The sequence below is a fragment of the Apus apus genome, chromosome 2 (genome assembly GCF_020740795.1).
Source record: "Apus apus isolate bApuApu2 chromosome 2, bApuApu2.pri.cur, whole genome shotgun sequence".
In the NCBI taxonomy this organism is placed as follows: domain Eukaryota; kingdom Metazoa; phylum Chordata; class Aves; order Apodiformes; family Apodidae; genus Apus; species Apus apus.
Window position 1 is genome coordinate 114789602 of NC_067283.1, and position 19223 is coordinate 114808824.

The 19223-nt window shown below is 34.9% G+C and overlaps 1 protein-coding gene across 2 annotated transcripts in view; it reads left to right on the forward strand.

Moving 5' to 3' along the window:
• Window positions 1–19223, forward strand: part of SNTG1 (syntrophin gamma 1) — a 158750-nt gene that overhangs the window by 120672 nt on the left and 18855 nt on the right. The window contains exons 14-15 of one of the 2 annotated variants that reach the window (XM_051611904.1): window positions 7024–7176; window positions 14498–14590. In XM_051611904.1, the coding sequence (XP_051467864.1) occupies window positions 7024–7176; window positions 14498–14590 (246 nt within the window). Of the gene's footprint in view, window positions 1–7023; window positions 7177–10387; window positions 10669–14497; window positions 14591–19223 lie in introns of those variants that run through there. The other variant, XM_051611905.1, reaches the window with a different exon arrangement.

Here is a 19223-nt window from a genome sequence, read left to right on the forward strand (position 1 = left end):
TTTCCAAAGAAACACTCTTAACTAGAATTACATTTTTTTTTTATGAGATAAGGAAAATAGTTAAAGTCATAAATTATCTCTGTTGGCTTCAATTACACAATAAAGAAAAACTTCTCAGAAGCTAGTATCATTCAGCTCTGAAATAGAGCTCCTGACGAGGTTATTGAATTTCCATCACTGGATCCTTATAAGCATAAGCCAGAGTGTAGCTGTTCCTGCCTTGCATAGAGATGTGCACTAGATGACCACACCTCTGATGAAATCATCCATATTTTCTGTATTTTTGTATGTTGTGTTGGCTCATTTCTCTTCAACATGTACATAATGATACAATCCTTAATCTGTTACATGTTAATTTAGATAAAATTAATGGGACCTGAATGTCAAAGATGTTGATGTTCCTATAACTTTACAGCACCATGTAGGAGTCTTTTTTGTAAGCAAAGAGGTAGTGTTGTTAGATGCGTAACAAGTGCCACAGTATAAAGCCTCATTAACTTGTAATTTGTTTCAGAAAAGGAATGAGAAACAATATTTGACATGCAAAGTTATTAAGTAAGATTTTTTCGGTTTAACTTCAGAGAAAATTCTCTTTTGTTGAAAAACAAAAAAACCCCACAACTTTTTGATATTTTTAATGCAGTATTAGAATAGTATAAACTGTCGCCTTTTGGGGAAAAAAAGTCAGTTGCATTGGGCTTGGGCTGCCAATCTCAGAATTTTATCCTGTTTCCTGGAAGAAATAACAAGATAAACACACATTGGAAAAGAAGAATAACAGATAAGGAAAATATACTTTTAAATTACTCCTGCAACCTCTCTGCTGGTTAAAGAAGGTCCCTGAAGTAGTGCCGTTCAAAAGAACTGAGGCCCAGAGCAGCCCAAAAAGCAGTTTCAGTGGGTTGTTGTGCAAGTCTGTTTCTTCTTTTTTTTTCTCTTTTTTTTTTTTTTTACCCAGATAAACTGAATTAATTCCTTTTCTTAATTTATTTAACAGAACCAATTCAGTTGTTTTAACTGTAATGTGGAAATAAAACACATCCTCAGGCAAGCAACTAATGTGGAAAGAAGCCTCAGCTACAATTATTTAAATATGAGAAAGTTGTAAACAAGAGCGCACAATTAAACATAGGATAACTTTTTAGCATTGCTATCTATTATTATGTTTACTCTTCTGGGTTCTGTTCTTAGACTTAATTACCAGTAAATAATGACTTAAAATTTGGAGAGGTACAAAACCTTAATAACTCTCCAGAGATGATCAGCACATTTTTTTAATATCTGTTTGTAATTACATTAGTCTCTGATTTCTCTTTAGCAAGGAATAACCACCAGTGCCTCTCTGGAAAGTACTTGAATATTTATTTTTTTTCACCAAAAGATGAGGCAGTTTTATAAAAATTTTGAAAACTTTCCACATATGGCATTAAAATAAAGACACTTCTTAGTGGAGGTCATTAAGAAATAGGCATAGTTATGGCACTGGCTCAGGAGAAACCTGTGTTCAGGCTCTTGTTCTGATTCAAATTATGATCTTTGAGACTGCATCATCTTTTAATCAGGCAGTATAGGAAAATCATTTTCCTATTCAGGCTGAATAGGAAATTCATTCGAGCTTAGTGCCATACCTAACAGTTACAGGAACTGGACATTTCTGTTTCTCTCAAGGTCTTTCAAATGGAAATGTAACTGAAATTAAAATTTATCCTGTAATTGTAAGTATTTTTCCCCTTAAGAAAATATTTCATAACATTTGGACATGTATTCTGTCCAGTTTTAGTTTACCTGGATTTCTGTGTTTGTTTAGAGGTGCATATATATGTATATAAATATACATATATGCAATTTCAAAATTTTTCTTACTTTTTAACATTAAAATTCAGAAAAATGCAAATAAGATGAGGTATGTACAAACACATGCATGTCTGCATGGATAATTTTTTCTGTATTGCTTGATTAATGAGGATATGTTGGAGAAGCAGTATCTCCTTTTCACTCTGAACTAAATCTGTTCCCTGCTGCCTGTAAGTGCTGTTAGAACCATCTCCATAGCAACTAATGGTGATGCTCAAGAGAAGTGTTCGCAAAGTTTCAGATAAAGAGGCAGATCGTTAGAATCCCTTAGAAAGAAGAATTTATGTTTATGTAGATGTAGCTGTTAAGTGAAAGGAAAAAAAAACACAGGAAAATAATCAGGGCACTGATGCCAGCAAGTGTAGAGGCATGATGTGATTAGTTTTTGTAGTTCATTTGCAGTTATTGAACTCTTATTGATGGGAGGATGCTTTTTATCTTCAGAGAACTTATATGCTAGTTTGAATCTTAGTTATGTTAGGACAGATATTATTTTTGCAAAACTATCTAAACTAGTCAATAAAGAAAACATTTTGTTTTCTCAGCTGTGTATTATGAAAAAATATTGTAATTAATATCACAAACAAGAATATTTACTTCATCTTAACAGCTGAAATAAAATAATCTCAAAAGTCAAGGTCTGTTTTGTCTGTTTAGGTATACAACTCTAATTAAGATGGTTTTGAACATCTTACATGAATTGTTCATGTTGAAAACTCTCCACTATCACTAATATTTACAGTTCCATCACCAAATTACTCTGTATATTACATATAATTTTACAGGTAAACCAGACCTCCAGATATTTTTTGAGCACCTCCTGAATAAAAATCATGCCTTAAGCATGAAACTGGTAGGCTTAGCTTTGTTTTCTCTTGCACAGACCTTTGGAGAATCAAACAACTCAACTCTCACTGACCATAGTAAAAGTTAAGGGTCACTTGCCTCTTAGTGGATTTAAATAATATCCAAAATACGATTATTTCATGCATTCATCGTACATAAAATGAAAAGACATAAGTAATCAAAAAGAAGCAGTGCTGCTTCTGGAGAGGGCAGTCTTTCAAAAGAGAAGAGATTACCTCTGTAAAAGAGAAAGCAGCATCACTAGTCAGTGATAAAGGAGCATTCTACCTAAATTTGAAAAGACCTGCCTAATGAGCCATGTTTGGTTCCCTTAGCCAAATTTATTACTCTCATGTAACATGGACATCATTATTAATAAGGCAAACAGGAGTCATACTATACTGTCAGCAGAGATGCTGTATTACCCTGAAGCTATGTAAACCAAAGACTTCCCTTGCAGCCCATCTTTTAGCAGGACTACAGTAGGGAATGAGAGTACTGCTGCAAGTTTTGTTAGTGTTCCTCTTCAGAGAATCTGTAATAATTCACACTGAGAACATCAGGGGCAAATGGTACAGGAGGAAAGAGTTCTCAAAAAAATCAACATTAAATTGGCTCATGTCCATTGTTGACTAGGAAGATTAAAAAAATACATGGTCATAGCAGACTCTTAAATGGGTAGAATAACATTTTATATTTTAGATGAAAAAACAAACAAACAAACACATTTGCTAAAAGTTAATTAATTAAGATTCCTCCTTAATCCAGACCTGGTTTTGAAACTCAGGACAAGTTTAATTTTAAGAGAATTTTGGACAAATCTTTATTGGATTTGTAAGACAAAATTTTGTTTTGAATTCCTACCTTTACGAAAACATTTGGATAAATATCTTTTCTTTTTGTCTGCAGTTATCCATTGTACAAATAGAAACATGGTTAGATACAGGATTTACTTTTTAGATGACTGAGCAAATGAAAAACTAAATAAGGGTCTTGCAGCAAAAAAGAACAGAAGCAGAGAGCTTTGAACCAAATTGTTTTTTAATAGTATAATGAAATAGTGCTATGAAGAAAACCAATACCTCGTATGTCAGCAGTTCTTTTAAAACTAAATTAAAACATTTACGTATATTAGACTTGACCTTTTCTTATAATGGACTTGAACATAGACAGGGATATCAAAATCACAAGTACATACAGATCATCAAATTAGAACTGGTCAAATAATGAAATTATTATTGAGTTGAAAACTATTATTTCTGTGGAAATGTTGAATTTTTTTTCACTCTAAATAAGAACTTTACAAAATTTAAATTCTCATAGTAATTATTTAGATTTTTTAAAAATGTTTTTCTGGTATGAAGAAATTGTTTTGAATTTTTTTAATTACTTTGTTTACTCTGTTATGTTAATGAGTACAATGTTTGTGTTGTCACAATATGATGTAGCAGTTGAATATTCTAAAATTTTAATGTGTAAAACACCAAGGACAAATGCTACCTACTGTGGATTGGATCTTTTCTAAATCTGTGTTCTCCTCATAGTATATAAATAGCAGAAAGATTATTTAATATTGTAGAACCCATTTTACTCTTCTTTCTCTTTTTATTCTCTAGGACTGTTGTACTACTTAGTAAAATCTAGGACAATTATTGCTAGCAATGTTGGCAGGAAAATCTTTTGTTGGAAGTAAAAGCTTTTATTTAATGACTTCAAAAGGCTATTCTGATTGCTGTATATTTCAAACACATTTAAACAGAGGTCAGTCTCAGTAAAACTTTTAACACTTTCATTTTTTTCACAGTGTACATAAGAACTGATACCTTTTTCATCACCAGTGTGTTCTTCCCAATGGGAAGAAGCCTGTAAGAATGGGAGAATAACAATGTAATTTAAAAGCATCAGACCTTATTTGTGCCCAGCTAAACAGAGATAACCATTCTAGAACCAAACATTGCACTCCATTTCCTCCAATTTAAAAACAGGGACTATTAGTTCAATTTGTTTTAGTGACAGTGATTCCTGTGATTCCAAATAGAACCATAGTCTTGTTTCAAAAAAGTTTTAAGAGTTTTGTGCACAATTTTGTTAGCAATTGTCCTCTACTGACTCTTGGCAGGAATAGGTGAAGATGAGCTAAAAATATTTTTAGTTTCTTCTGAGGCTGTAGCTATGAAGAACTAGAACCTTCCTTGGGAAAGATATGTGCTTTACATACAAGTTTTATCAGACTCCATGCTGAATAGGCCCATTTGATTAAGGATCAACAGGCCCATTCAGTGAGGTGTAGCTCTGGTTTTAAGACCCCGCTTAGGACCTGTTAAACAAGTAGTGCTGTTATATTATGCAGACAGCTTTTCTTCACTGTAGAAGTGAGGGATGGCTTTTACTCACCCAGATCCCATTGCTGGTGTTTGTATAGTCAGGTGCCAGGTTATATGTTTTATATTGCTACACATATCCAGAAAATTTATCATTTTCATAGTGCTGCTGCTCTGTGCACTTTGAGGCTGAGTGTGCATTAGTGAATACATGTTATTAACAACCTAGACATTATGACCCTTTTATTTGAATGCTGGTCAAAACATACTGTGAGCAGAATTGAAATTTTAGTTTAGCAAAAGGGCCTGAGGAGAACAAAAATACCCGACAAACAAAGAAAAAAATATTAAAGGAGACAAAGTTATTTGTCATAGGACATAGGCTATCATTCAGCTACAACTAGTTCAACTACACAGCCCTCTGAACACTTGGGAAAATCTGTGACAATATTTTTTTTTTTTGCAAATTCTCTTTTTGAGATCTAACAGCCTATGTCCATTTTGAGTTTTCAATTGATGACTTAATGATATTGAACTACTAAGCTTAAGACTTGATGGCAGTAAAGAAGGTAATTATTCCATAGAGACCGGTCATTTTAAAATCTGAACAACATGGTTTTGTCATGGTGATTGCAAAAAGGGGATGTTATCTCTGCAGGTGATTCTTTTAGAAACCATAAAGTGGTTTTGAACCAGGAGCATTCAGAAATGCATGCTGTACTAGCTCTCTTGAGCAGGTCTGTCACATGTCCACTGAATGAAAAGAAGGAGGAAAATAGTGATCACTCTACCATTGCCTATTTACCTGGTAGAAAATCATAGTTTCATATGGATTCCTGTTTTATAGATTTCCTTTTGTGGTTAGCTTTAGGTTCCTGTTTCACTGCCCCAGAGAGAGCTGTCTTGAACAATGTAAGGTGCTCTTCCAGTTTGTGTCAGCTTGTTCTGGTCACCTTGGTCTATTCAGGTTGTGTGTAATCAGAAGGCAATACTGTCCTGCAAGTCTCCTTTACTGATCTCATCTGTGCCCTCTGCTGTGGGTTAGCACTGTAGAAATTGCACTGAAGCTACACATACCTGAATTTTCAGATGTATTTACAAGAACAGCTGGTGGGATTGTGCTTTGTGACAGCTGCTTTGCCATAGTAGAGAAAAAAATTATTTAAAACTGTTTTGACAAGTGTATTTTTCACAAGGACAAATTGCATGCCAGAATTTTAGCATGAAGCATCCTGTATTTAAAAAATAAAATAATTGAAAAATATTTTAGCGATGGATTTCCTGATTAACTTGGTTATTTGCTGATTTAGTGCCAATTACAAATGCTAGCAATTATTTAATATTATGTATTTATAATCTGATATTCACTGTGTGATGTTGTGTGGAAATTAAAGACAAAAGTAACTTCCTCCTCCAGGTTCAAAGCCAGCAACCTAACCATTGGCAGCCACTATAGTCTCTACTGGCAGTATATAGCTATTGACAAATTTTATTTTGGATTTTGTAATCCACCAGAGATGTAAATTTGTTTCATCCATCCTCTAGAGGGAAACAAGAGCAGGTGGACTTTTCATACTGCCTAAGTAAATCTCTTACTTCCTTTGGCCAGCCTTACAAAGTAGGGTGTGTGAGTCAAAAGGATCACAACTGATATTTTTGTTCCTCTCATGTAAATAGAAAGTGGAGTCCTTTTATAGATTTTATCTAATTTCAAAGTGTATAGCTGATAACATTTCTCAGAAGTGATTTGTAAAAAAATTGAAAGTTATGCCAGATATGCCATATTGTTCTGTACCATTCTGAACAGAGGTGCCTCATTTATAATTAATTGAAATATCAATGTTTAGACCAAAACCCTAATTTTCAGTTCCTCAGCTGTCATTACTACAGTGCTATATAATTAAAAATGCCATTTAAAAATGCTAGATTTCAGGCATAGATGTTTGGAATTAAAAATATTAATTGATGTATGCCAGATTATATAACTTCAGGTTTTCATCAGGACAGTGATCTACTGGACCGGCGGAAACATTGCTTCAGTGTCCAGTCTGAATCTGGAGAAGATCTTTACTTTTCTGTGGAATTAGAGTCTGATCTAGCACTATGGGAAAAAGCCTTCCAAACAGCAACTTTTTTAGAAGTTGAACGGATACAGGTGAGAACAGCTGCCTTGATGATTTCCTTTTGGTACCTTAACAAATTAGATCTCTATGAAATAATGATGCATTTTAAGAAATCATCTGACCTTCTGCAGCTCTCAAATTGTTATTGTTTTATATATGTAATAACATAAAAACCCTTTTGGTGTTCCCAGACAGCTTGCAATCTGACATTCAGAAGAGATCACCTCAAATACAATCTTCGAGTTATTATGATTAGGTGCTACATGTTTGTTAACTAAAGTTCATGAACAGAAAATTTAAAACAATCCATAGATTAGGGACAAAACCCACCTCGTAAGATATTCTTACATACTGTCTTGCATGCTACTTTATTTGTAACTCGATAATGTAAGAGAACCTTGCAGGAGTTTAATTGTCCTTATAATAACGAGGAATGATGGTTCACTGAGTGACAGTACTTACTGGATGTGAGCAGGAACAAAATTGTACCTCAGATACACTATTTTTTTTCATGTTTATTATTTCTTGTTTACTCAGTTGTCACTTGAGAGAGTAGAGACAGATTATGTTCAGGTACAGATAACTAGCATATTTTTAGAGCAAAATTATATATCAGAGTATTTAACAACAACTCCTTTTCTCACATAACAAAAAAAGTCATGTAAAAAATCATGCTCCTTTTTAGTTAAAATAGAACAAAAAAAAAAATACCCACCACAATTATAATTCAGCTCATCCTAGTTGTTACATTGATGTTCTGATCAGACATGTGGTTGAAACAGATTTATTTGATGTTGCCATGATGTAGCCTTTATACACACCTGCAAAAGTCATGATAGCATATTGGCCTGTGCAAGTATTGACTGATGCTCACTTTCCCTGTACTCATTTTCTGTGTCCTGCTTGGAGTGCAAGCACTGACAGTTTTTAATTTAGACAAATTGTTAGTTAGTTATATTAACCCTCTTCTGACCTATAAACCAGCACGTGCAGATGTACTGAATTAGTATGTAGTAACAACAATTCATTTTGCAAAAACTACACTGCTGTCAGTTTTAATGCATATTACCTTTGTTGAAGAAGCAGTCAAAAAGGAATATATTTTTCTCTTTAAGTTCATGCAGTCTGCTACACTTTACAGGAGCTATTCTTACCTTTTGAAGTTTTGACTGGAAAATTGTTTGTAGATGCACAACTGTGCTATCAGTAAAAGAATATGTGGCAATTTTCCGTAATAACTTTTGACCAGAAGCCACTTCATCTTTGTTCCTCTCTAATATTGATTCATACCGTAGCATTCCTAGCTTGAATTTTTCTCTTGAATTTTGCAATTGCCTATAGTCAAAGTTGTTTCCATGCTTCCCCAAAAGAATTTCCCTAATAATCTTAACCTCAGATTAATTTTAGCCTTTCCACCTTTCCTTTCACTCTACTGCTGTTCAGAGTAGCAACTATGAAGTCACAGTAATGATTTCCTGAGACTGATTGATTATAGCAAATTTTTGAAGGTGGATGAACAGGCTTCTCATGATAGACTGTTATTGTGGAACTCACACTCATGATTCACCTTTTTTATTATTTCTTTTCTTTATTTTCTTATCTCTATATATCTCAGTTTGGAAAAATAATAGAATATTTTTAACATATCTAGTCTTGGCTTCCTGATTTTTCTTTCAGCAATCCATTTGCCTCCATCTATGAGTTTGCAGATTCAGATAAAATTGGGTTTGACTAGGTGTTGGTATAATTTGTCTCCAATTAGTTTTTTCATTTCTCTGTGAGGAAAAAAAAAAGGTGACAGATTCAAAATTGAGGTATCAACCTTACATTTTTACAAAATTGTATTTTATGTAATCATATGCATATGAATATCCATATTTAATGTGAATTATAATCCATCTGTGTGCAGGCTTGTCTTACGAAATAATATAGTTTTGAAATTATAATTGCAATTTAAAATTATTATTTCAAGTTATTCAAATGTGTTATGTATTATTCCAAAATCATACAAATAATAACAGTTACAGTAGTAGTATAAATTGGCATGAGAGGTTAATCAGGGCCCTATTCTGATTTAATTCTAAAGAATACATCACAAATTAAAATATTTTAAAATGCCTTACCATAAATATGCAATAAATTCTGCTTAAGCCTAAATCATAGGTTCTGACAGAGGTATAGCTAAAACAAAAATCAGGCAGTTTGGGGTTTTTTTAAGGGAAGAAATGTATAAAAGGAGATACAGTCAAGCTGAAAATAGTTTATTGGTAATATGTGTTATGCTGTAGTGGTGCCATTGTGGTGTATACCTGTCACTCTTTAGTTAGTTTTCTTTAGAGTAGTGTCTCCCCTTAGCATGTATCTGGGCCTAAACTGAAGCTGTTGCTTTCTCATCCAATGACCCCTCCCCAGTGAGAAGGGAAATCAAGAAGAGGAGAGAAGCTTCATGGGTTGAAAGGCAAACTGATTTAGTGAAATAACAAAACTAATACAACATGATGTACTCCACCTAGTCCTTGCAAGTAGCAGAGGGAGCAGCAGGCCAAAAGGACAAGCCCCAGGAACTAGAACTTCCCACCCCCAGCACACCTCCCCTTTGTAATGAGCCTGGGGTAAGTGGTGTGGGATACCCCTGTTAGTCAGCCTGGTAGAGCTGCCCTAACTTAAGCTCCCACCTAACTCAGGACTACCAATGGCCTTTCCTCCATAGCTGGGCTCTGATCATGCTCCAGAGAAACTAGGATGAGTAGAGATGCTAATCCATTTTAATAATTACATATATAATTACATATATAAAAATAGTTGAAATGGAGATCCTTTTTTCCTTTCGATTTCACAGCATTGTTGTACGTAGAATCTGAGACTACTACACCTTGCATAATGATGTACAATTATATATGATTGTTAGATTCTCTTTCTGTTCCTGCTACTTTATGCTAAAATTTTCACCACTTCCATTGTGAATTTTATTTTTCTGTCCTTCTTGTTTGTATTGTAATTGTTCATTCCCTAATATAACAATTATTTCGTAAGCTGCTTTGTGTTACAGTACTTTAATTTGTCTCCATTGAAGATGAATCTGAGTTTGAAAGTCTGATTTAAATCTTGGACTTACAGTATGGTTTCCCTTTACTTCAGAGATAGCTTACATTAGGTGTACAATGTATCATTCTTTCCCTAATTTAAAAATGTGTGTATGGAGTGAGTAGAATCTAGGGAATAATTTTGCATTGTCTCTTTCAGCCCCTGCCTGACCCACTGAATCATTCCTGTACCCACTTTAAGATTCCATATTCTCTGAAAGAACAAGAAATATGTGCTGAAATATCTTCTGCTTCTTTTGGGAGGGAGATGCTTGAGATCTGATAAGGTTTCCATGAGCTCTCTGTGAGAAATCAGCAACCAAAGCCAAGATCCAGATTATATATTATTAAGAGTAACTTTAAATTATTTAAAATGTTTATTAAATGTCTCCTGGGAAGAATTTCTGCATTTTTGTTTTCTCCAAATGTTTGAACTAAAAGACAAAGAAAGTAAAGATGAGAAAAATCTTAAGAGAGTTAATGAGTGTCTGAAAGTTCACATTTCTACTCTGACCTGTGACTGGAATCATGTGCAAGTGCATACGCCACATGCGTAAAACAAGGGACATTCTTCCCCACAGAAACTGAAACTCACTGTCCAATTATCCTTTTGATATTCTCACATTTTTACGTTCCTGAATTGTTTTGAACATTATGGTCTGAGGGCATAGACTGGTCTTACATATAAGCAAAGAATAAGTGAAGAATCAGCTAGTGTGGGTGGTGTGCACCTTATAGAGCTGTTTCTTCCTACCAGTAACTACATTGAGCTGAACTAGGTATTTCTCCACAACCTGTGCACTGCCTTTTTCAGAGCAAACCTTCTGTCTGGGAAACAGGTTGCTTTTTCAGTGAAGCATTGAACCAAGAAGGTATGTCCTCTTTCTCATAAAGCCTTACTTCTCAATAAGGCTAATTAGCCCAGGCTCAGTGCTGACCTTAAAAAGAGGTGGCTGCACCAGCTGAGGTGGTGCTGCAATGCACATTGCAGGTTGACCTCTGCTGGTGAGGTCAGAGATCAGATGAGTTAGACAGCAATGCATATTTTAAATCTGATGTACTGTCTCCTTGCCAAGTTTTAATTCTTAGTAAAGACTCTATCTCTGCTCTAGATATCTTGGAGGTCTACAAATTAAAATGTAGTTTGCAACTTAAGGAAGTTAGCAAGATAATTATACAAAGTTTTAAATTTTTTACTTTGCATGCAAAATCTGAGCTTTTTTGCATACATGAAATCATTAAGTAGTAAATCACTATGAAATATATTACTTTACTTTCTTTTCTTCTCCTAATGAGGTGTTGCCAAAGGCAATATCCTCTCCTTTTCTAACAACGTTGATTTACGATCAAAGTTTACATATTCATAGCAGCTTTATGGTGCAGCTGCTCAAAAAAAGAGCCACTTTTATTTGCCAATATAAACACAAATACCATATGACTGCAAAACTGTAGAGCTGAATAATTTATTTTGTAATTAAAAATGTTGGAGATTTATGCATTAATAGTGATAATGACCAAGTGCACCTCTATACTATGTGAATTCAGATTTTATACATGTGAAGTGAAGTACATACATTTATTTCAGTTTTGAGAATTACAGGAGTAGTTTGGTCACTGCTTTCCCCCTCAACAGCAGCAGAAGGAAACTTCATTTACTGATGGACAGTTTTAGCTTTTGAACACCTTTGGTGGATGACCATATTATTTACTCAGCAGTAACATAAAATCATGTGTCAGGGCACATGTCATGGATTCTTTTTATTTCTGACTTATAGATGGCCATGTTTTGTCTGTAGACTGGCTTAAATGCTGCACCTGTGCCTCACTGATAACTGACAGAGTGTCCTTCAGATTCAGTAATGGACTTCGTGTGTTTGAAACCTTCTTCTAGAGCTCTGTTCTGGTTTGGTTTAGTGGGTTTTTTGGTAGCAGGGGAAGGACCCCAGGAGTGGCTCTGGTAAGAAGCTGAGAAGCTCCTCCTGCTCCAAACCCAGACAAGGAGCCTTTAGAGGGACAGTAGATGCTCCTCTGTGATTAACATATGAAATAACTGATATAACACCTGAGCGGAGGAGCACTTAAGGGAGAAGAGCTGTGCTGGAGAGGGAGAGTGGTGCTGGTGGTTGATGAGGAAGAAGGGGAAGGAGGTGCCCTCACAGAAGTTTCCTTGCAACCCATGGCGAGATGGCAGGGTGTCCCCCTGCACTCACGGAGAAACATGGTGGAATATTCCCTGAAGGCACCAGGAGGGGTGAACTTGGCCAGTGGACTTGGATTTTATGGCCCGTGGATTTGCTGCCGGTGGACTCTGATTACACAGCTTTGGAAGACCCTGGCGCCAGGGGAGTTTGTCCCCGAAGGAGCCCGTGACTCTGTGGGATGCCCACGCTGGACCTGGTGGGAAGGACTCATGAAGGAGAGGTTTGTGGAGAACTCTCTCTCATGGAAGGGACCCCATGGGGAAGCAAGGGAGGACTGTAAGGAATCCTTCTTCCTGAGGAGGATGGCCTGGCAAGAACCACCAGCCTGTGAACTGACTGAAACCCCATCCCCTGTCCCCCTGTGCTGCTGGGGGGAAGGAAGGAAAGAAACTGGGAACAAAGTGATTTGGGCCCAAGAAGAAGGGAGGGGTGAGGGTAACATATGTAAGCACTGCTCTTTGTTTTTTTCTGTGTCCTGTGTGTGTTTTATTAGTATTAAATTAATTTTATTTTTTTTTTCCCCAAGTTGAGTCTATTTTGCCCGGGACCTTAATCGGTGAAGAACCCTCCTTGTCCTTTGTCTCAACCTATGAGCCTTGTCCTCCTCATCTTAGGGTGTGTTTGTGTGAGGGGGGGAGGCTGAGTTAGCAGCCACGGGGCTGTTCCTTTGTTGTCTTGTTGGGCCCAAACCACAACACTATTGGTGAGACAGGCAGGAGAGAGACAAGGAACCACAAGCTCCAAGGTGCACTCACAAAGATTAACCAAGAGCCGTTTGTATGTAGTTACGACCTGATTGATTAACGAAAACAATTCACTGAAAATATTTCAGTTCTGGAAAAGAAATCTGTATTGAAGTGTAAGGAAGTAAAATTTAAAATAACCAAAGAATCTATATTGCTATGACCTTTTCCATTTCCTTCATTGCAGTAACTATTTCAACTCTTTGTTAATGAGCCTTTCAGCTTCTTGTGTTCTAGGAAAGACCATTTAAAATCCAAAGAGCCCGTGTGAATAGTATATAAGTAAAGATGTGATCTATATAATCAAAATGTCAAGAATAGTAATACGTACTTTTGTGACACTGGTAATTCAGTAACTTACATTGTTCCCATGTTTACAATTTATATTTTGGTTCTTTGACACATTATAGATCATGGAAGTCTTTGTTCTCATTTCATATATTTAGTAGCTACAGCAACATGTGAAGAATATAACTATTTCATTTAATCTGGAGGATAAAATTTCTATAAAGTAAGAGTGATTTCTTTAAAGCACTTACATCAGATTTGGAAATGTTTTAGAGTTGGGTTTTTTACATATTTTGTGATGAAAAATGCAAGTTTGTAATTCTGTACCTGCAGCCAGCCTTCAGGCACAATAGTTTTGATCCTGAAAACAACACTAATGGATGACTCACAGCATGTATTGAAGTTTGGTGTTATGGAAATAAATAGATGTGTAGATTTAAAAATCATAGCATGAGGAAGTCTTACAGGATTTTAAGGTTCCTCATAGAAGCTTTTGAGTTATAATGGTCCACTAGCTGAGGCAAAAAAGATATCTCCTATAATTACATGAATTGCTACCTGTTATGAAGTAATACTTTTTCCATTTAGAATAAGGACAACACAAAACTACCATAAACAGCATGCCAAAGAGGTGTTTGACAAATGCATTTATTTTTTCTTAGAGAGCTAAAAGGACTATATTAAAATTAGAGGAAGTTACCTTGTACCAAAGCAAATAAGAGAGTTCGAAAATAATGATATTTCCATTTTAGAAGCTGTCATTGGTAAACCACTGAGGCAATTCTGATTCAGATTTACTTTTTCCCTAATGGAAGCAAAGCTTCTTTTCCCAATACTTAGAAAACTTCATCACTAATATAAATCCTTCAATTTGAAATACACTGGCAATAAATTGACACATTTACACACAAATGACTTATTTATGGTAATAATTTTGAGATATATAACCATTAGAATAAAGACACAGAAATTCTACAAAGAAATTGAAGTACTGTGTTCTGTGCTAACAACCTTCTCTGCTTGTTTGTTTTTTTACAGTGCAAGACATATGCCTGTGTTTTAGAGAGTCATCTTATGGGACTCACTATTGACTTTAGCATGGGCTTTGTCTGTTTTGATGCTGCCACAAAGGTAAACTTTTAAGATTTGTTTCCATGACATTATTATTATTCCTTGTTATTTCTTATATTTTGGGATAAATAGTACATCCTTAAAATGTACTTATTTTTATATCACAACAGATATCTCTTGTCAAATCTCTTCTACTTTAGTTTAAACTGGAAGATGATTTCTAAATTATATGAGAAGCTGCATTCTGTTTTGTTCATGTTGAAAAGTCAGTATCAATGTCTGTCTGAAACAAGCATCGTGTCTTCATTCTTTAATTTCACATGAAAGCCCAGAGTGATTAAATTTTATGTTTCTTTCACTGGTCCATCTTGGTTTTGAGAGGAAATAATCTTCTTGGTTTTGAAGAGATCTGTGAGCTTTGAAAAAACCTGTCTTTCTCTTTTCCTGTTTCATGGGTGGGATGTGTGTTATTATAGCAATTCTCTGTTTATGGTTTAGATATTTTTGTTCAGATATCTGTAAATAGAGAAATCAGCCATGGTCTGTGTATCTCCTGCTTTTCCCATCCACCTTAAAAGAGCTCAGTACAACTGATGAAATAGTGTGCAGTATCAAGTGTATAATATGGCATCTATTTCCATTGTATATTAATGCCAGTCCAAATCTCAGTACAATCATTAAAAGCCTATGTATATTTGCTGGTGCATTAATTGCTAGAAAGTACTAAAATGTAAGTTCCTGCTGAACTATTTTTAATGGTGAATAATAATCACTAATAAACTGAAGCCAAGCTCTTCAACTAATTATTTTAACAGTTGTTCAGCTATTCTGGAATTCAAGCTATTTAACCAATGAAATATTTAGGTTGTTTTTTCCCTCCTACATTTCAAGGTAATTGATATTATTTCCAACAGGGCTGAAAAATTACAGTCAAAATTTGACAAATATTCTAAAACCCAAGCTCACTACCAATGCTCATGGACAAGTTTATAGAGGGTAATGACTCTCATTATGTTTATGGTTTCTGGACAAAAGCCATATAACTCTGTATGGCTTGTTTCCTTGTTTACTGTCATTCAATCTTTATATAATGTGATAAGGCAAAACTAGTAGTTAAAAACCTTCATCTGTGCTAAATTTATTTCAAGTCAAACATCATAGTTCTATAAAAAACATTGCTTCTGTGTCTGCACAGACCTATGATAAATATGTGTAGACAAAGTATTAAATGTGGTTCTTCAGAACAAATCTGTGCTGTGATGTGATTATTACAGCAGTGGCATAAATCATGGCCCTTTCTGCTGCATATGCCCTGATTTCTTTTGCTTATTTTCTGAGTGATAGTTCATAGAGCCAACAACATTAATAATTTAAAGCATTTGGTATGTTGCTTCATAACATACCATTGTCATCTCCTGAAATGAGAATGAACATTTTTAAGACTGTCTGGTGGAATCAGTTCTTCTAACATTTCACCAAATAATTTCTTAATTGCTTGTAAACTACCAAATATAATCAGGTACAGAATTTCTCTCCCTACACATTAAAAAGTAGTAACATGTATACTCATGCTCTTGGTCTTCTGTAGCAGTCTCTAAAGCCAAAGTTCCAGTGGAAGATGTGATCTTTTTTTTTTCCTTTTTACCAATGTATAGTTTGAAAGAGAACTGCAACTTATAAGATGAAGCAGACATAGAAAAATCTTTAACTATGATTACATTCTATCGTGTAGTCTTTCATTTGCAGTAATGATATATCTGGAGTGAAAAGGCCACCTGCTTCCTTTGTTGGCATTTATAAAGTCTAAATCTGATCATTAGTGAGTGTCCTCACAGGATCTCTTCCACTGGAACTCTTCAAAATAAGGTCCACCAGCTCTAATGCAATTTCATTTGCATTATTTGAAGTACAGGTTGTCAAATAACATCCTCTTACTGAACTTTCTTCCTTTCTGGTATTCTACTAAAAGGAGTTAAATTTATTCTTGTTAACACCATTTAGATATTCTTCTTTCTCTCAGCTGCATAATCAAGTTTTCCAGATCCTGTTTAGTTACTCCTTGCACTACAAGCCTCTACTCCAAACTGAATTTTTATTTTGAGATGTTTTAGATGCAAAATGTTTGTTGTTTTTTGTTGGGTTTTTTTAAAATGAAAATTCTTAAAATATGCAAAAAATTCTGTGGCAGGTGTTAGACATTATAAACCAAAATTTACCCTACATCGTTTTTGTAGATCTGTATATCAATGACTAGTGGGGAAAGCATTTTTCACAAGTCCTGCCCAATTGCAACACATTGATTCCAGTGCCAACATTAGCTAGTATAGAGACATCGATGCTTTAATGAGCAAATATAACTTCTGTGGGCCATTTCTCAGGGATGGGTGTTCATAGATATATGATAAGCATTTATAAATATGGCCTTGCATGCAGTGTAGCCATCTTCAGAACTAAAGATGGAGACTGATAGATTAAAAAGCATGAAGGGGGACATATACAGAAGTTCATCTATCTACTGTTTTGAAAGTCTAAAACGATTTACTGAAGTGGCATTCAAGAACTTTTTTTATAATGCTTCTAACAAAAAAATTCTATGCTCTTCAAGTGTATGGGTAATGTACACAGTATGTTATGTATGTTTCTGTTTATACTGACGAAGTCATTAAAATTGTTTTCTATAATATGCATATTTCCATTATGTACAAATAATGCATGTATATGTTTGTAAGAGTGTACATTGCAATATACCTACCTGTGCAAAATTCCATTACATTTACTGCTCATTAAAGCAGCAGCAGTTAAAAAATGTATATTTGTCAGAAGAGACAAAAATCATCCCCTATGGAACTGAAAATAAATTAAAGTGCCAGAGTTATATGGTGATGCTAGAACAGAGTAACAAAAAGCTCCATAATGGCCCACAAGGTGCATATCAACAAAGCTCAGTGCACCTGTCATCTGTTCTTTTGCAGACACCTTGCACACTTCATCAAAGCAGAGAATACACAGTAAACAATAAATAGCATTGCAAATATTTTTAATTTGCTTTTCATATTAAAAGACTACTAAATAACAAAGACCAGAATGTCTTTTGGTTTCCTTGAAACAAACTCCATGTTTTCTAGGGATACATACCTTAAGGTCTGTCTCTTCATGCAGCTAATGCAGCGTATTAAAATAAAACAGCATGTTAAAAAATCTCTTGATATCCAAAAATCAGTAATAGAGAAGGCAGAAGGAAACCATGCTTACTTCAAGGTGGACATTTAACAATGCAACTCTTGTGAACAAATACTTATTCCATTCTTAGAAACTGAGATGCTGAACCAATAGCTAATACAACATTAATATAAATTATCAAGCATGCTTTGTATGGACTTATGTACTGCTACGAACAAACAAATGTTGGTAGGTCATCCATCAGTATTAAGTAAATAAACTGTAGTCTTTTATCATTCAATGTAACTTCAGTAATGGAAGTTGTTTTTATTAGGGTTGACTTTCTTGGTTTTTCCTTTGTCTCATTTTTGTTCTTTATCCTCTGTGTCCTCCTGTCTTTACAGTTATAAAGCCACAGCAGTTGACAAGGGAAATAGCTTTGAACCATAATTGTTTTGTAGTAAAACACTTTCCAGAGATTAGTAACACAGTAGAACTGAGCATGAACAAGATCTTAATCCCACTCAGTTCCCTACTGCTGCTATTAGTATGGACAAAGTGTCACTTTGCAAGAATGCAGTCTTTCTCAATTGCATATGAGACAAACAGTCAAACTAATCCCAGGTGCCAGAAGACCCAATTGCTTTTATTCTTGAAAATAAGGACCTGCAAATCATCTACTCTTGATTTAGTTTGACTTGTAGGAGCATCACTTATTTTAGTCAGATGACAAACAACATTAGCTTGTAAGGTGATCATTGAAATTTAGCATAGTTCCGAAACTTCTGTAGTATGTTATGTAGCGACATACTACAGTAGTAGTCTTCACTTTTGTAGCCAATGACAGGACTCGGGAAAATGGCAGGAAGCTGAATCAGGGGAGGTTCAGGTTAGATATCAGGAAAAGGTTTTTCACCTAGAGGGTCATTAGGTACTTGAAAAAGAGAGGAGTCTGGGTGCATCTGAATCCACTCCTAGTCCCAGACGTGGTCATTGGTTTACAACTGTAAAGGTTTAGGGATTTCAGTGTAGTGTTTTAACACATCATTAGGGGTCAGGTGTGATTTGGAATAGCAGCAAATGGAGTTGATTGACATTATAAGGAATCACAATATTGGATGACATGATTTTTTACCAAGACTTAAGCAATCAATAATAAAAAAAAATTGTTATAACAAAGTACAAAGGTTCAATTAGAGAAACAAATTTTCTAAACTAAACTGTATGATGCATGCACATACACAAATATAGAAGATAATCTGTTAAGGTGATGAGGTTAAGATATTAAATTTTGGTATATAGTGATCATTGAAATGCAGAAGTTGCAATGAAATATACTGCTGATTCATCTGTGAGATGAAATTATAGTAAATTACTATAATTTGTTCTATTCATTGCCAAATCACAGAATCACCACCACCAAGGTTGGAAAAGACCTTTAAGATCATCAAGTCCAGCCTATGACCTAACACCACATCAGCTAGACCATGGCACTAAGTGCCACATCCAGCCTTTCCTTGAGCACATTCAGGGA